The sequence below is a fragment of the Botrytis fragariae genome (assembly GCF_013461495.1).
Source record: "Botrytis fragariae strain BVB16 chromosome Unknown tig00000795, whole genome shotgun sequence".
Classification (NCBI taxonomy): Eukaryota; Fungi; Ascomycota; class Leotiomycetes; order Helotiales; family Sclerotiniaceae; genus Botrytis; species Botrytis fragariae.
Window position 1 is genome coordinate 1,050,109 of NW_023501011.1, and position 16,100 is coordinate 1,066,208.

Sequence of the window (16,100 nt, forward strand, 5' to 3'; positions counted from 1 at the left end):
GATGGCAGTATAGTCATGTAGGGGTAAATACATTATATAATGATATAATGACACCAGATTCATCATGCATATGCTCAAAGATACAAACTATACCAATTCAACAATTCCAAACTCTCTTATCCAGTGATTCTCCTACTCGTAACGATCATCATCATCAAAAACACATATGTGTAAGATTACACATGCAACTCTACCCAAAACAGTAAAGCAATAAATTCGCCGTCGTATACCCACAGTAAAAGATATAAAACAGCATGAAAAACAAGCACATAGTTCTATGTACTAACATACCGACGCTCAACTCGATATTCCACCCCCCTGAGATAAGTCATTGGCAGAGCAGAGAGGATGTTAATGAAGATGTACGTGAATTATTGACTCTTGAAGAATTAACGAAACCGATAGTGAATTATTATTCATACCTGGAACTTTTACATAAATCATCTATGTATACGACTAATTAAAGTATCGTCTCGGATGATTGATCAATAAAATATTCCCAAGTAATGTAATTACATTTGTCTCTGATCAGCTATGTATAGGTACTGGACTTATTATATAACGTTGTATCGATGGATTTTTATGAAGGATCGTTATCCCTTCCAATATTCTATCTCGTTTATTCCTTCACACTCTAAATCTTACTCTGCAAATAGAATCCACGGGATGAGACGAGATGAAACCGAACCCAAGTCGAAAGAAAGTAAAGTTCGCAATAGGAGTAAATGAATCTATTCCTTCTTTGCTCTCTTGCTTGCTAACCCCTCGGTCATACATTGAGCCACATCTTCTACCGTCTTTCCTCTTTTTCTCTTTTCGGTCTTTTCCTCTCCGAGGACAGTTTCATCCGCGACAGTTCGGTAAACGTCGGCAATCTCTCCAAAGACACCCTTTCCGTCCTCTCCTTTTCCATCGGTGGATTCTCTGCCTGAGAATCCCGTTTCCCCGTGACATATTCCAATTTCCTCCATTTCTCTTACCCATCTATAGGCTTTTGGTGGCATACCTGTGATCCCGCCATTTACCGATTTCCATAATCCAGGTACCCTTTCGCTCATCTCTTTCTCCAATTCTCCCAAGACGCCCAATCTTTGAGCCGATGTAAATGCTTGAATGCATAGGGCTGTAAATCCTTTCGTCGTACTAGCAAAACAACATTTAAGGCCTGATGCCTTGCCGATTTCTTCGCCTAGATAATTGGTATTCAAGAGATCTGCTAGATGTGCACCGGATACAGGAGCTTTAGACAATTCATGAGGTCCGGAAATGGGAATTGAAGGACGGCTCCAAGCGTGCTCTAGGTCTGGATCAATAGATGCCGTCGTATTAGGAGTACTAGTATCGTTTTTAAGTTTAGGTGCACCGCCAATAATTCCGCCATCGATGAATTTGATGGATGGTGATGTGGTACTAATATGAGAAGCGACTGAGCGAGCAGTAGCAGGAGCTATGGCGTTTAGGTCGAGATAATAGAGAGGAGAGGATTTTGGTGGAGAGAGTGAGTTAAAGGCGGTGGTAATCCGAGTTGCCAGTGATAGTGCATCACGGGGTGGGACAATCGAGAGAATGTAGTCCGACTGTGAAATTAGGGATGTATCTGTAGGTAGGAGTTCGATTTTGGATTTTTGAGCGCGTTCATGGGTATCTTGGCTGGTTGAGACAAGGTGAGTTTAATGTAGAATAACGATAAAGTAATGGAGATTTTCTTGAGTTTGTATATGCAATCATCAACTTTGATGTTTGAAGAGGTAAATTGGCCCCTCATCTCACTACTTTTGAAACGGAGGATACAACGGTCCATTCGTCATGAACCTCCTCCCAAATCTATGCCAAGCATAATAGTTGATTGCACTTGAGATGTTCATATCTCAAGCTGAATCAGTCGATTCCCTCGAAATCAGAGCCACTTGAATGATGAGTTTCCTTGGGTACTATAACCACTTTGAACAGTTACTAGATAACATGAGTCATAGAAGATAGTACAACCAACCTTCGACCCTCGATATTCGTCACAACACGATAGTTATGGGCAATGAGCAACTTTGCAACGCCCATACCCATTTCTCCAATTGAGATAATACCGACAGTAGCAAGTGGTGACATTTTGAGGAGCTTGATTCAAGGAGAACAGGGACGAAGTCTGTGAGATCTGTGAAATCTGTTATCTACGTAGATTGTGTGAATTGCAAGTTTGCGATTTCGGAGAAGGAAAGAACAGCGGCTAGTTGCAGTGCTGCAATGCAATGCATGTGAATGATCACATGATCCAAGTGCACAGACCATTTGTCGAGTCGTCGCGACTCACAAAAGTTGACGTACTGGAGAATCCTTGAATGTATTGTACGTTGTACATGAGAGTTATTTACCTCAGACAAGCCAATATATCAAAGAAACCGCCCTTTTGCAGTTTATATTCGTCCCCAAAACTTGACAATGGATCAAAGCCTTGATGAAATTAGTGGTGATCGCCAGGTAAGCCCTGTCAAAACCCGACGCCTCGAACATGTTGTCTCAGCCTTGCAACACGACATAGTACTGATATCTTCAAGCAGCAGAGAAATGGTGGAAATCGAGGTCGACAAGGCCGCAGAAACAATCGCAATGACTACCCTCGTGACGGTGTAAGAAAGGTAAGAATCTCTCCCTGAACTCTTCGACAATCCTCGAGTCTCGAGTCCCGAGTCCATTCGCTAACATTTCACCGCTTCAGGTGCATACACCTCCTCAATCATCAGATACTTAATTCCTCCCCGAATGTTCTCAGATCGCATCGCTGCTTCAATCAGTGCATGACGCCTCGACGGTTCATGATAGTACGTAATAGAATATATAGCTAACCCACGCCTCCTCTCCTTTGGCAGCCATATCAAGGAGATGATTCTAGAAACATAGACTCGTAAGTCTCAAACTTCTTGAACGGATTGAGAATGAACTGACAGTATTAGCGAATGGGTTCATGACAAATACGATGATCGAAGTACGCATCACTTCCAGATCTTCCGTTCTTTCTCGACCACCTAGCTCACAAATATTTCAGACGCCCGTTCTTCGAATCGCCCGGAAAGACGCAACTACGAAGAAGACAGACCAGTGTATGCAATATAATCTCTTTCAATCAGCGCTGCATGCTAACACCAAATAGAAACAGTGGAAAGGTTAGGGTCGAGAATGTACACTACGATTTGACAGAAGAAGAATTGGAGGTATGAGATACGAGAAGGGACGTTAAGGTTTTCATTGCTAAGAATGGTATTAGGGTCTTTTCGAGCGCATTGGTCGTGTTTCGTTCTTGAAGCTCGACTATGACCGAGCTGGACGTTCGAATGGAGTCGCTCATGTAACTTATGAGGATCCAAGAGATGCGCAGAGAGCCATTGAGGAGTTTGACGGGGCAAATGCCAATGGTAAAAGCTATATTTATCCTAAATATAACCATTTTAACACTTTCTAGGTCAACCAATTCGTTTGAGGTCCGTTCCAGACGGTCCATCCAGAGGCCGTGGAGGTAGAAATCAATACGAACCATCGAGATCAGGTCGTTCCCTGGCCGATCGCATGACTCTCCCTCGCTCTCGTTCTCTATCTCCTCCAATCAGGCATTCTGATGTCAGTAAACCACCACCTGAGAATGTCGATCGATATGTTCCGGGCGACCGAGGAGACCGACCAGACAGGAGGAGACGCTCGCGCAGTCCCTTGCCACGCCGAGGACGAGATGGTCGGAGACCTGGTGCAAGGAGAGAAAGAGGAGATCGAAATGCCGGCCGTGGAGGAGAAAGGCCTGCAAGGGAGAGCAGACCAAAGAAAACACAAGAAGAACTCGATGCTGAAATGGACGATTATTTTGGAAATGGATCCAAACAGGAAGAGAATGTCAATGACACTGCAAATGAAGCTCCAGCTGTAGCTACAGAGCATAATCAAACTGGGGATGATATTGAAATGGTTGAGTAGATTTTTGTTGTGAACATAAGAGCAGGGAGGGAATTCAATTCTAGCTATGAATCGCTCATGGAATAGATTGTTCAGCAAGCATATTGGAATTGCTTTACAGTATGAAAGCAATCAGCGCACACATATTTAGTACTACACATGATCGAATGTATCTCTCATTTTCTTCGCACCTTTAACTTAAGTGAAAATGGTTTCTTAATTGCTCATTTCTTTTTCCAAGTATTCTCGGCACTACACGACTTTCCGCCTTCGTTTAGAATATTTCGCCTCCTTATTGAGGCGAGTACTCTCACAATCATACCTACAACACTCAAATCATCTTTGCCCATTCTTCCCATTCATGATTCACTCATTGAGTATTTCTCCAATTCGCCGATCGCATATGTCTCCATACCACATTATAATCAATCAAATTCACTACATGCTCACTCTTCGTAGTACGCATCGGTAATTGCGAACTCAATTACCCTTTCATTCACTTTCCTCGTATAAGTCCATTCCTCGATCACAATTTGTAGGATTATATTTTTCTTGTTCGCTACATTCGCACGTCATGGGCTCGCTCGCCTATTGACAATCATCATCCCTAATGTGACAGATACTAGAAGCGGTATAATCATTTGATTCTGGATGTACTTGTATTGGATGTGAATGCTTGATGGTAGATGGTAGATGGTAGATGGTATAGGGAGGTTTGGGGGTGGATGGTATAGGTATAGGGATAGGTAATCAGAGTGAATGAGAAGAAAATGGAGATGGAGAGCGAGACGGGAATAGAGAAAAAAGTTCGAGGATAGAAGGTTCAATATATGTGAGCTCATGAAGGCTGTCATATACATCTTGAGTTGTATGTACATCAATATATTCTCCTAATTTAAATTCTAATTTTTTTATTTATTTACATTGAGACGTAGTTTGACTTGTTAACAGTCTAGCATTTCCTTGGAGCTCTGTGGAGATAATAGGTATGCGTGTTGCACTTTTTAATTGTATTGTACAGGATTTGAGTTTTGATTTTTGTGTACCTAACTATACATGTGTTGTGTATGATACACGGTACGCGATGTCGAATAACGAGTATGTCCTCATATGATCTTTATGACTTCCTCAACTTATCCATAATCCCCCTTTCTCACATCCCCGAGGTTCTTGGACTTGCAGGTAATGATTTCCCCGCGCACGAACCGAAATTCTCTCGCCATCCCTCAAGCCTTCGGTCCCTCACTCTCCTCCACATACTGAAATCTAAACTTCTTCTCTGTAGGAAAGACTTTAACCTTCCTCACCTCAACCTCTTTCCTTTCCTTCTCCCCCACAAATTTCGGCCACCTAGTATGCCCGACTCTCTTTTTCCTAATCACGTTGCGTTCCTCCACTTCAGGAAAAATCTTCTCAAAAACTTCATCCATACCATTTTCCTTCGACAGGAGTCTAGCTTGCAGAATCATATTTTTCATTTCCTTTTCCGCCTCCCAAACAAGCATGCGCGCATAAGTAACCCCCCCTCTCTTCTTCGCCGCTTCGATTCTCGGATTAATATTACATTTTTCCAGTAGTTCTTTTTGTTCTTCTTTCGTAGGAACGCGGCCCGTCGTAACGATAAATCTTGATGTCATTTCAAATAACGATTCGCTGTTTTTGGCATCGGAGCTGAATCTTCCAAAGAGAGAATTCATTCTCTTTTTGTATTCTTCAGTCTGCTTGGGTGACGTGCCTGGTTGATCACGGTAGATATATGAATACGGCATGTCGATTTTCGTATTGATGAGTTCATGTGATTTTGCATTTATTCGTTTTTGGTGGGAAGAATGGAGGTAGATTCCTGACTCGGACACTGCGCCAAATTCGCCTTTGCGGAAGGTCAGGAAAGGTAAGGTCTCGTGGGAAGAATTTGAGGAATTGTGGGTATCATAGCTGGGTAATTTGTCGATTGTGCTAGGAACCACTCCAAATGTAGTTCTGCTAGACCAACTCAGGTCTGTGGCATCGCGGAGGTTTAATTCGGTCTTTTCTGGTTCTTGTGTAAGAAGTCCCTTTCTTGCTACCTTGTCATCAACGATAGAGTCTGCGTCAATGGTTTCATTCGATTCTGGAATACCCAATGGAGTTTCGGGTTCCTTCAACTTGGAGGGATTGATGGTAAAGAACTGTATGTGATCACCTCGTCGAGCGAGATTACCTAGCGTCGAATCTTGTGCTTTCTCCATTGATTGATCAGTATATTCAAAGGATGCCGAAACGACATCTTCGTATGTCATTTGAGGATCCAAGGATAAGAGACCTTGTTTAGCGCCCCAACCACCACCGCCGCTCACTGAATATATTTAGTCGGCTGTATGCTAGATGAAAATATGACGAATAAAATCAATGCAAGTTACTCACCAACGCGACAAAGAATGGCTCCAAGAGCTATTTGGGTACCAACAAATCTTAGATTCTTATCATCATTGCTCCAAGTTGACTCGAGATCTTCTGCCGATCCAAGCGTTGAAGCCTTGAGATTGGGGTCCAGAAGTTCCTTTCGATATATCAACGCCCACACTCCAATGTTGGTACGCAAATTACTATATTCCATAAATCTTGTGACCTGGGTTTCCAACTCAGATGAAGCCGGTCTGTTATCTGTATCCCCTGATCCGAAAGATAGTTGTCGAACAATATTGCCTAACCCATTTGCGATGGGTCGAGGTAAAGTGAGAGGAACTGCTGGTATAAATATTGGTGGAATCATGGTATTTTCATAATGAAAAGCTTTGATATGCTGATATTGTTTCTGCTCTCTTTGTATGCATTTGTATTCACCCTCATTTCTTCGAGTCCATTTAGCTATTTCAAGAGTTGAATGTTTGCCGTTCACAAATAAAGTATTTGCCAAAGGTAAACTTATCGTAGTAGTCAATGCCAATTCCCACGGCTTCTGCGATTTGTTCCCAGAGATAATGAGATGTGACAATTTGTCAGGATTCGTTGCACCATCTTTGAATGATTCAGGGTTCCACACATTATCGGGCCTCAATACTCGACTGCGTAGGCCATGTAAGAATGAAAACCCCTCAAGTGGACCAGCACGCTCCGCAATGGGAATATCACCAGGTGAAGGTGCAAGGCCGTCAACTACAGCACCAACAACAACAACGTAATTCGGCTTGCCATCCACGTGATGATATGTAAAACACTCCAAGACACGTTTGATGAAATTATCATCTTCAAGCCAATTCGTAAACGCTGGGGTTACTAGAATAACGACTGCTTCCTCGGGTGGATTAAGAGAGGGGTCTGCAAGATATCGAGCTTTTGTCATGCGGGCACGATTAGAGATGAGTTGAAGAACTTGTTCTTTGGTCTATATGATATGAGTGATGGTGGCATTATAAGAGTACCAATGTAGCTTACAGTGCGCTTGGGATCCGGAGAGATGATGCTAAATTGGCGAGGACTCAGTGAAGAAGGTTTCCGGTCGAGAACCATATTAGGGGCAATTGGACTAGAGCTATCATCGTTGGCTCTCTTAGTACGGATTTGTCTCATACGAGTTCGCCCCCCACCTGTGAGGGACGCCTTCTCTGAGCTCTTTTGTAGGTCCGATTTAACATCATCAACCAGGTCCTCGACAACCGTCTCTCCGGAAACAGAGGGATGATATTTGGCGGATGCAAAGATAGACCTTACGAGTGTCTGTCGAGTTGACCCAACTCGAGATATTTTGAAATCGCCTTCGTTGTCTTCTTTCATGACGTCGCCAACTTTGGCAGTGAGAGAGAATGCGCGCTTGGCAATTCCTTGTCGGCGTGGGCAACGAACCGCATTATGAATAACTTTACTCGAGATCATTACTCGTCGACACGAGAGATTGAGCATCTGATATCCCATGTCGGGAGAGTCATGAAGTTTCTCTGTTTTCTGCTAATCGGGCAAGCAAATGCAAGGAAGTGCAAATCATCGAATCATGCTTAGTCATTTATTTCACGTGATCATCAATATCCAACCTGGTGCTTGAGGTTCACGACGATTTAGATTTAGGACGTCAAGTAAAACATAAGGGTGCAATGAACTGCATCTCAATCGACCGTGGTTTTCAAGCCAACATGTTTCTGTTATCATCTTATTCAATAACCTCACCTAGGTTTTATATTTGCTTATTGTAATTCCAAGACCAAGAGAGGTGATTTGTTGAACCGAAATTGGATCTTCATGATAGTCCTTCGCTGATTTGAACAACGGCGAAATATCTCATTATACTGAATAAAAATTTAATGTAGATGAGGTAACTTTGATTTTATCCTTGCACTTCTTCATTAACAGATGACTGATATCATCAAAAGCAAAATGGGCGTAATTAACCCAAACAGAACAACGCTTCGGTTACCTGCTTGCTTCGATTCCTCCAGATTTTCGTTCAGACCGCTATCTCTAATCCATTCGATGGCGTAAGTATGGCTTCAAAAGAGGCTGTTCATACTGCAGCTTGTGCAGCTGTTCAAGAAACGACGCAGAAAGAGGCTCGACCGCAAGAATCGAGGGTGACCAATTAGAGATCTGATTGCCGATTTTTGCTGGGGGATCTAAAACGTACTTGACCATAACAAGGATAGTTTGTGAGATGGAGGTGCAGAAAGGCTACACTAATTCCGATTCCAGATTGATGCATGCATGGCGAACAAGAGATGGAGAAATGGTAGGGTAGTTCGGGTAGGGGGTGAGAAGGATGGTGATCAATGATTGATGATAACTGGTCAGTACTTCAAAATTGGCTGTTGGTACAGCAATAATCAAATTTGAATCCCTCCTCGATTTCCCAATTGAGTACAAACAGGTGGGATAATTTGGTGACTATCCTTTACCTAGATTGAGGAGAGAGGGGTTAAAAGACGGATAGGTTTCCAGCTAGTAGTTAGGGAGGACACGGCAGAGTGAACCGACGGCCAGGAATAAATAATCAAATCATATCAATAACCGAGATCCAACGATCTCTATGGTGTGTACTTTTGTTTGGTTGTGGTAAATTAAGTATAATATAATACGCAGGTCCTTGATGAGCTGGAGATTATCGCGAATTTAAGGTTGGTTTGAGGGAGAGGAGATATTCGTATGCAAAGTGGTGAGAGATGCGAGAATTGGTGTCATTTGTCTCATTCAAAAACTTCCAAAAGGAAGAATTAATATGACATTGAGTGAAAAACTTGGGAATCCATGCTTGTCTTCTCCATACCATATCTGATGTGTTCTTTCGCCTTACGCGGCTGAAGGATTAAGCCTGTCCATCCTCAAGATTTCACACACTCTTTAGCGAAAAGATTTTTGCAGGTCCGAATTTCAAATGGGATTGAGTTCCTTGAAAGACCCTTAAAAGTTAAAACTCTAATTAGTGCATAGAATTCGGGTAAAGTCACTGGATCTAGGTAGACAGTTTGTACGGCATATTAGCTTTTAATCAAATGACTCGGGACTGTCAATTTGTCAAATAATGGTCAATCAGAATAATGAGTAAGATGGCGTGGGTGAGACTTGGAGTACCTAGGTAGGTAAGTGATAGAATCAATGGATGAGTAAAGAAACTGTGCACGAAGAACTAACTGAAGATGCTAGACTGGATGCGAGTGCTAATGTGAATCAAAATGTCTAATGCGTTCGCTTTATCCGATTCCTTCTTTTCTTGCACAAGACTCGCGAGTGATAATGAGACAACTGTGCAGAAGATACCTAGGTGGATGTCCACTTTTCACAACACTGCAGTAGTCCAAAGATAAGCAGAACAACCGGGAGGAAGTTAAAATTCGATCCAATGATAGCCGAGCGAGAAGGACTCTTATGCACATTGAAATGCACATCTTACGCACATCTTACGCATCCATCTTTTTCAAGCAACTGCATAGAATTATTCCTGTCTTCAGCATAGAACGATATCTGCACAATGCAAGTAAGGAAAACTTCCCTCCAAAGCAGTTTAAGCTGTGTGTTGATCTGTTTGGCAGCGCCATCCTCGGCCACCCCGGAAAAAGGTAGAGAAGCTGGAGAGGGTAAGAGAGACAGAATTGGAGTTTAATACTACCGGTACTGTATGTGGACTTGCAGTGATACGTTTTGGGAACACTTTACTTGAGGGCATTGAAGGTAGCAGAGGTAGGAATTGCAAGCACTCGATTAATGTACACACGTACTCATTACCTAGGTCCTAGGTTGAGTTGTCGAAGATTCCAATTCCCAAACACAAAACTGTAGCAAATCTCAGCGTCATCATACCTGGTATGTATGGTATCGCAGTTCCTAAGATTTGATAATAATACTATATTGTCGGAGGTTTATTACGGTATGGATAAGATGATACTGGGAAAGAAGAGTCAAATATTCAGAATTTTTAGTAAGGGTTACCATACCGAGCGTACCTGCTTCCCTCCAGATTGCCCAGGGTACAATGATTAAGTTTTATACAAAAGGTATTCAATGCTCGTGTTTACCCAGGAACGACCTGGATATCAGGAACGACCAGGAACTAGTCTATTTTTATCATCTTGAAGCTTCGCTAACTCTACCCACGGCTCATTAGACGGACATCTGAGCACTTTTCCAAGTCCAACCACCCCCGCAAAAGAAAGTAGGTACATCTTCATCTTATCTCTTTTGGAGTCCCATTCATCAGATGAAATCTCGATGGTCAGCTGCTACGGTGACGGTGACGGAGTAATAACTAAAGTTACATTCAATTGATCCATCCGCCAACAATGAGTTTCCCTTAGCTACCAGTCTAGATACCGACATTCGACGGTGACTGGAAGCTTTGTTTAATACCTCGTAGATTATGAAATGTACGGTGCAAATTAATACCATCTAGAGTACTAGGTATCTTCTTGCATAATCTCCCTTGCATCACTCATAAACTCATAAATTTGGTAATATTCTTGCAGACAGTTGTTGCCATATGGAATGTGATTTCGATGTTACCTGCATCCATAATGGTTTTTATTAGCTGTGTAAATGAGTACAAGATAGAGTGCTCACTGTACAACATGTAACCCATAATGAGGAAGTTAAAAAAGAAAGGACTTTGAAGTGATGATTTCTCCAGCACAACAGGGACAACAGGGCAACGAAGTCTCAGATATACTTCCGATGAAAGACTCTCACGACGTCTGGAGAAAGGTTACTACTGGTTGTCCCTGTGTACGGCATTCATTGTGCGTCGTGTACGGATTGTACGTAGGGTATTGCACACTTGTATGTGCCCTCGATTCGAGATACGAATGTATGAAATGGTTCCTGGGCAAAGCGGGCGGGAGAGATCCACGTTCTCTCCGCTTGTTTTTCTGATCTATCTCAATTCTGAATAGACTTGACCACAATTACGACCTAGGTCGGGTGGTACGGTCGAGTAGTGTATTGTTGAGGGAGGTTACCAAGGAAGTGAATATATATGAGAGGGCGATGGACGGTATCGTGATGAATGATGATGTAAACTTTCTTTGGATACCTACCTAGGGGTCAAATAAGAAATCTTGGAAGGGAAATGAGGATTTTGAAGAGGGCTCGCTCGCCGGGAGATGTTATACCTTCCTAGGTTTCTGGGTATTGAGGTATTTTATTACATGTTGATATCATGAGAAGAAGGATATTGGATGTTGGATATTGAATCACGAAATGAATGGATTGTGCCGTATTGTATTGTATGGACCGTACTGGACTGTACTGTACTGTACTGTACCTAGGTAAGCAATAGGTATAGAACAAAACCGACGATTAATGATATTCAATTCCCCAAATTAATAAGATTACCTACCTCTCTCTTTTTCTTCTTCTTTCTTCTGTAGAGTTTACCTACCTAGTACCTACCTAGTACCTTACCTAGCTGGAGGTACCTAGCACGCACTTCTCTCTCACCCTCTTATTATTACTCTCACTCTCTCTCCCTCTCTCTCCCTCTCATTTTCCCTCTCATTTTCCCTCTCACACTCCCTCGCTCTCTCAATTGGTTATCCATCTATATTATCCATGTATTTCTTCCATGCAAATACACAAGTAATTTATACACATTTTATTACATTGCCTCGCTCTCATAATCTCTTTTATACCAAAATTTAATAAAACCTCCAACTTCTTCCTAATTTCTCGGCTCCACTTTTCCAACACTCTAAGCTCTAGCGCCCTTTCTCACTAGCAACGCCAGCTTTGGGACGAATCTCAGAACTCACATACCACCTCTCCGTCCTTTTGTAGAAAGTCAATTTATTAGTCCTTCGACCTTTTTGGACACAACTCTCTCTCTCTTCGTCAACAACCCACCACCCTCTTCCCTCCAAAAAACCCTTCTTTCTTTTGGTAGTAGATTCAGTTGCATGTCCATATCAAAAGGGCTTTGCTTCTGATCTCTACCGTCCATTCCTTTAATACTAACTTACGTTTTATCACTCCTTTCTCATTTGCGAATTTACGAAATCACTTATTCATCCATTTGTCGATTTTCAAGAATCAATTTGTCCCGATATCTCCAGTCTCCTCATCTTGCCTGCCAAATGTATGTCGAGAATTTATTATCAGATACATCGTCTATCTACCATTGCGATCAACTTTCCATGACATCTTCTCGCATTTATTTCAATGAGTCGAAGGGAGGATATGCTAATTAATTGTCGCAGATTGGATCGTTGTCGTTGTGTCGCTCGTCTTCCCATTTAACGATTTGGATCGAATAATTCTTCCCTTCGAATCCCGTACATCTCAACTTATATTTTTGGAACTGCGAGCGGTTTCTTCTTCGACACCATTTTACTTTTCACTTTAACCATATGGTATTCTTCTAAGGGTTTGTTCGGTTGTTGGTTATCGATCCGATCTTAGGCAACATGGCTACCATATCAACAACTACACAAAGTGAGGTTAGCAGCCCTTCACAACTGCCTACCTTCGTTTTTCCCGCACGAGCTTCTCCATCATCTATTTCCGCAACATTCCCAAGAACCTCGGGTCGACGGCCAATGTCAATACCTACCGAATTGCCAAGTTTCTCCTTCAATCCTTCGACGACGACAACACCATCGCCCGCGAGCCCTGCACTTTCTCCACCAATCTCTCCATGTTTCGCCAATTTCGATCTATCAAATTCCCCTAGAGCGGCTGGACATCGCAGAGGTACCAGCGAATTCATAGGTGGAGATGGCAAGGTAGGCTCGAGTGCGGGATTGATGAGCACAAGTCCAACCCAAGGGGAAAATGCTTTACCGCCACCTAATCCGGGAAGACGTGGACATGCACATAGACGTTCCGCTGCTGTATCCGCACACGATATCAAAATGATTCTGAACCCTACCGCTCCAAACACACCGTCAATTCCACGAGGAGGATCCGCCCCAAATTCTCCATCTGGTCATGAGAGTCAACAAGGTGTAATTGGCCTCGCTAAATCTACCAGCAATGACGAAGTCTCTCCCATCAAACCCTTCAATCGTGCTCGTGTCGGTTTCTCGGACAATGTGGAATTCATTCCTCGGCCCGTGAGCGTGGTGTCTAGTGACACATCTAGCACAGTCACAATGCGACCATCTCACTCAGTATCGAATTCCCTGAGCTCTGTTGTGTCTGGAGGAACTGTTACTCCACCAGCTAATATCACTCCTCCGAATAAGGACCTTCTCGCCTTGCCATCGCCCAATATTCGAGGTGCAGATTCACGTCCCAGAACTGCCAACGCCATCTTAGACCCCATCAAGGATACAACTCAATCGACAGAGACTTGTCCATCTTCAAGACGACGTGGATCCATGCCTTTACTTGATGATATCCAGATTGTTGCCCCTCCAAGCCCTAGGAAGAAGTGGACATTCTTCGGACACGAGCCAGTATCTGGTAACTCTTCGCCAAGCCGATCACGTCCTGTTAGCTCGACGTCCATGGATAGACCGGAACCTAATGCGCCAGTGTGCTCGCCAGCAAGTCCCAGATTTGACCATCATGATATTTACTACATGCCATCCATCGAACCCTCAAGTTCACGTAGGTCTTCGATTTCAAGAAAATCTGGCAAAAAACAAAAGAAAGTCAAGTCATGGGCAGGATCGATATTGTCGAGGAAATCTCGCAGTCGCGGTCAGAAGAAAAAGGGAGGCCGCCGTTCTGCGACACCTCCTTTGCGTCCTTACACGGCAATGAGTGACTCCGCAGCAGTTGAGATTCAGCCATTACCTGTTCATGCTGAAGAATCCCCCGCTCCTGAGCAACAAGACTATGCATCGTGGAAACCAAGACAGACTTATCCATCTGATGACGATGCCATGAGTCCTATTATTGATCTAGATGCTGCTCTCGGTCCATTCAACACCCCTTCCTCCTACGGAGCCGAATGGGAATCGTCACAAAAGACAACATCCAAGAGACGAATGCATAGTGCAGCAGGCATGGGCGGATTCATAGGACCGGGCATGCATTATCATCGACGAGCTGAAAGTGCTCCTGAGATGGTTCCATTTGAAAATAGATTCGGCATACATCGTCTTGGTAGCAGCTCCACCATGGCTGATGTATTTGAAGAAGACGAGGAAGATGATGAATGGGAGGATACGAAGGCTTCTTCGGACAAAGATTCCATAGCCAGAACCGAGGATGATGATCAAAATGCACTCGGCATTGACATCAAGGTCGTTGACGCAGAAGCATCCAATAGCGACAAGAACATGGATTGGTCACTGGATGAAACACCAAGCGTAAAGCAAAAGGATAGTGCGTTCAGTGAAGGTGAAAGCAAGGACACCAGTGCAAGCCTGAAATCTGGCCACTCTAATATGTCTTTGAGGGATGAACCAACAATGGAAGAGGAATCTGTTAGCCCAATCGAAATTGCAGACGACTCTATTCCTCCCAGACCCGATTCAGGTGCACGATCCTCGGAGTCTACAGCGACTCCACCCTTTCGACCTCGACCCGTCAAAGATCTAGCACCTGTTGAGATTAATCCCTTTTCGCTACAGCCCGCGTATCTTACCCCAAACAGTCCCCACTCGACCACTCACTCCTCGTTTCCATCCCCCAGGTCACCATTTTCATATGATACACAACGCATATCCACGGCTCCATCGTCGATTGCAGATGAAAATGCTTTCCAATCCTTGCTCCTTGGTGAACCTGGACCAGAACTGAGAATGTCTGTTGATGATGTTCCATCGCTAACAAGTAGCAATTCTACCATGACAAGGGAGAGTGGCGCGAATCCAGGTTACGTATTTCGCGATGGTCAACGTTCGGTTTCTGTCTCTTCTGCTAGTGGTCCGACCCGCAAACGCTCTAGCATGGCCAGCTTGCAACGATTGATAAGCAGTTCCCATGGGGAGAGAAGCAAATTATCCATTGAATCTCGTGCTCCTAGCAATCCCGAATTGGAGAGAAAAGATAAAGGAAGCAAGAGCAAACGGATCAGTCGTATGATTCAATTCTGGAAGCCTAAGGAGACGAAAGAATCAACATGATTGTTGTTTGTGCTGTACCATATAATTTTTGTCCATCACTCAAACTTTCACTTCCACACAATTCTACACCTTGCGCGGCAGTATCGAATTCAACCTTATGACACGAACTCGGTACACATGACTGGAACGACAACTTGTTCTAATTGATATTCACATGATTGAACATGGACGGGCATAATGTGCATCTTTTCACATTTAAGGATCAATCGACCTTTGATTGGTATCCTACTTTTTTCGAGCTTCATTGGTTTATACCTTGGCAGAGCACTTTGCACTTTTGAGCGAGAATTCGGCGTTCTTCATATTTGAACAGGCGCGGTACAGAAGAACAACTTTACACTACTACACATGCATCTAAATTTCTTTCCAGAATTTGGAAAGACTCTTGCATTTAGGACAAGATGTGTGGGCGGCTAGTTTCGAAACGTTCTCTTATTTTAATGATAAAGCTGGGGTGTATGGGGTAGCATGAAGATGATTTAGTGTTTGCTTTGGATTTTGCTTCAATGACTTCTATTTCCCGGGTGTGCGGGAAGGAAGATCACATTTCATTTCGATCATGGAATTTTACAAATAGGAATTTAAAGGAAGGAGTGGTTATATCTGCTGGTGTGGGGCGTAAACATCTGTCTCCGATAGGAAATATATTCCTCATCTTCATCTTCACGAGAAAGATTGGAATGATGGGATTGAAGAAGG

General features: G+C 43.3%; 5 protein-coding genes across 5 annotated transcripts; 3 read left to right on the forward strand and 2 right to left on the reverse strand.

Annotated features, from left to right (window-relative positions):
- Window positions 1-731: 731 nt before the first annotated feature.
- Window positions 732-2,103, reverse strand: Bfra_007237 (putative 6-phosphogluconate dehydrogenase protein; the record flags this gene model as incomplete). The annotated part of the gene is made up of 2 exons (XM_037337611.1): window positions 732-1,650; window positions 1,991-2,103. 2 exons carry the CDS (start codon window positions 2,101-2,103, stop codon window positions 732-734), a joined length of 1,032 nt encoding a protein of 343 aa, XP_037186991.1.
- A 330-nt stretch (window positions 2,104-2,433) lies between these two features.
- Window positions 2,434-3,954, forward strand: Bfra_007238 (putative rna binding domain-containing protein; the record flags this gene model as incomplete). Its single annotated transcript, XM_037337612.1, has 8 exons — window positions 2,434-2,472; window positions 2,550-2,630; window positions 2,862-2,896; window positions 2,946-2,977; window positions 3,038-3,092; window positions 3,143-3,203; window positions 3,257-3,404; window positions 3,452-3,954. The coding sequence occupies 8 exons, from the start codon at window positions 2,434-2,436 to the stop codon at window positions 3,952-3,954; spliced, it is 954 nt and encodes a 317-aa protein (XP_037186992.1).
- A 1,205-nt stretch (window positions 3,955-5,159) lies between these two features.
- Bfra_007239 (putative v-type c subunit family protein) lies at window positions 5,160-7,824 on the reverse strand (the record flags this gene model as incomplete). The annotated part of the gene is made up of 3 exons (XM_037337613.1): window positions 5,160-6,268; window positions 6,337-7,297; window positions 7,348-7,824. 3 exons carry the CDS (start codon window positions 7,822-7,824, stop codon window positions 5,160-5,162), a joined length of 2,547 nt encoding a protein of 848 aa, XP_037186993.1.
- Window positions 7,825-9,569: 1,745 nt separating this feature from the next.
- Window positions 9,570-9,957, forward strand: Bfra_007240 (uncharacterized protein; the record flags this gene model as incomplete). Its single annotated transcript, XM_037337614.1, is given in 2 exon segments — window positions 9,570-9,686; window positions 9,703-9,957. The coding sequence occupies 2 exon segments, from the start codon at window positions 9,570-9,572 to the stop codon at window positions 9,955-9,957; spliced, it is 372 nt and encodes a 123-aa protein (XP_037186994.1).
- Window positions 9,958-12,788: 2,831 nt separating this feature from the next.
- Bfra_007241 (putative cell wall proline rich protein) lies at window positions 12,789-15,401 on the forward strand (the record flags this gene model as incomplete). Its single annotated transcript, XM_037337615.1, has 1 exon — window positions 12,789-15,401. The coding sequence occupies one exon, from the start codon at window positions 12,789-12,791 to the stop codon at window positions 15,399-15,401; it is 2,613 nt and encodes an 870-aa protein (XP_037186995.1).
- Window positions 15,402-16,100: the final 699 nt, after the last annotated feature.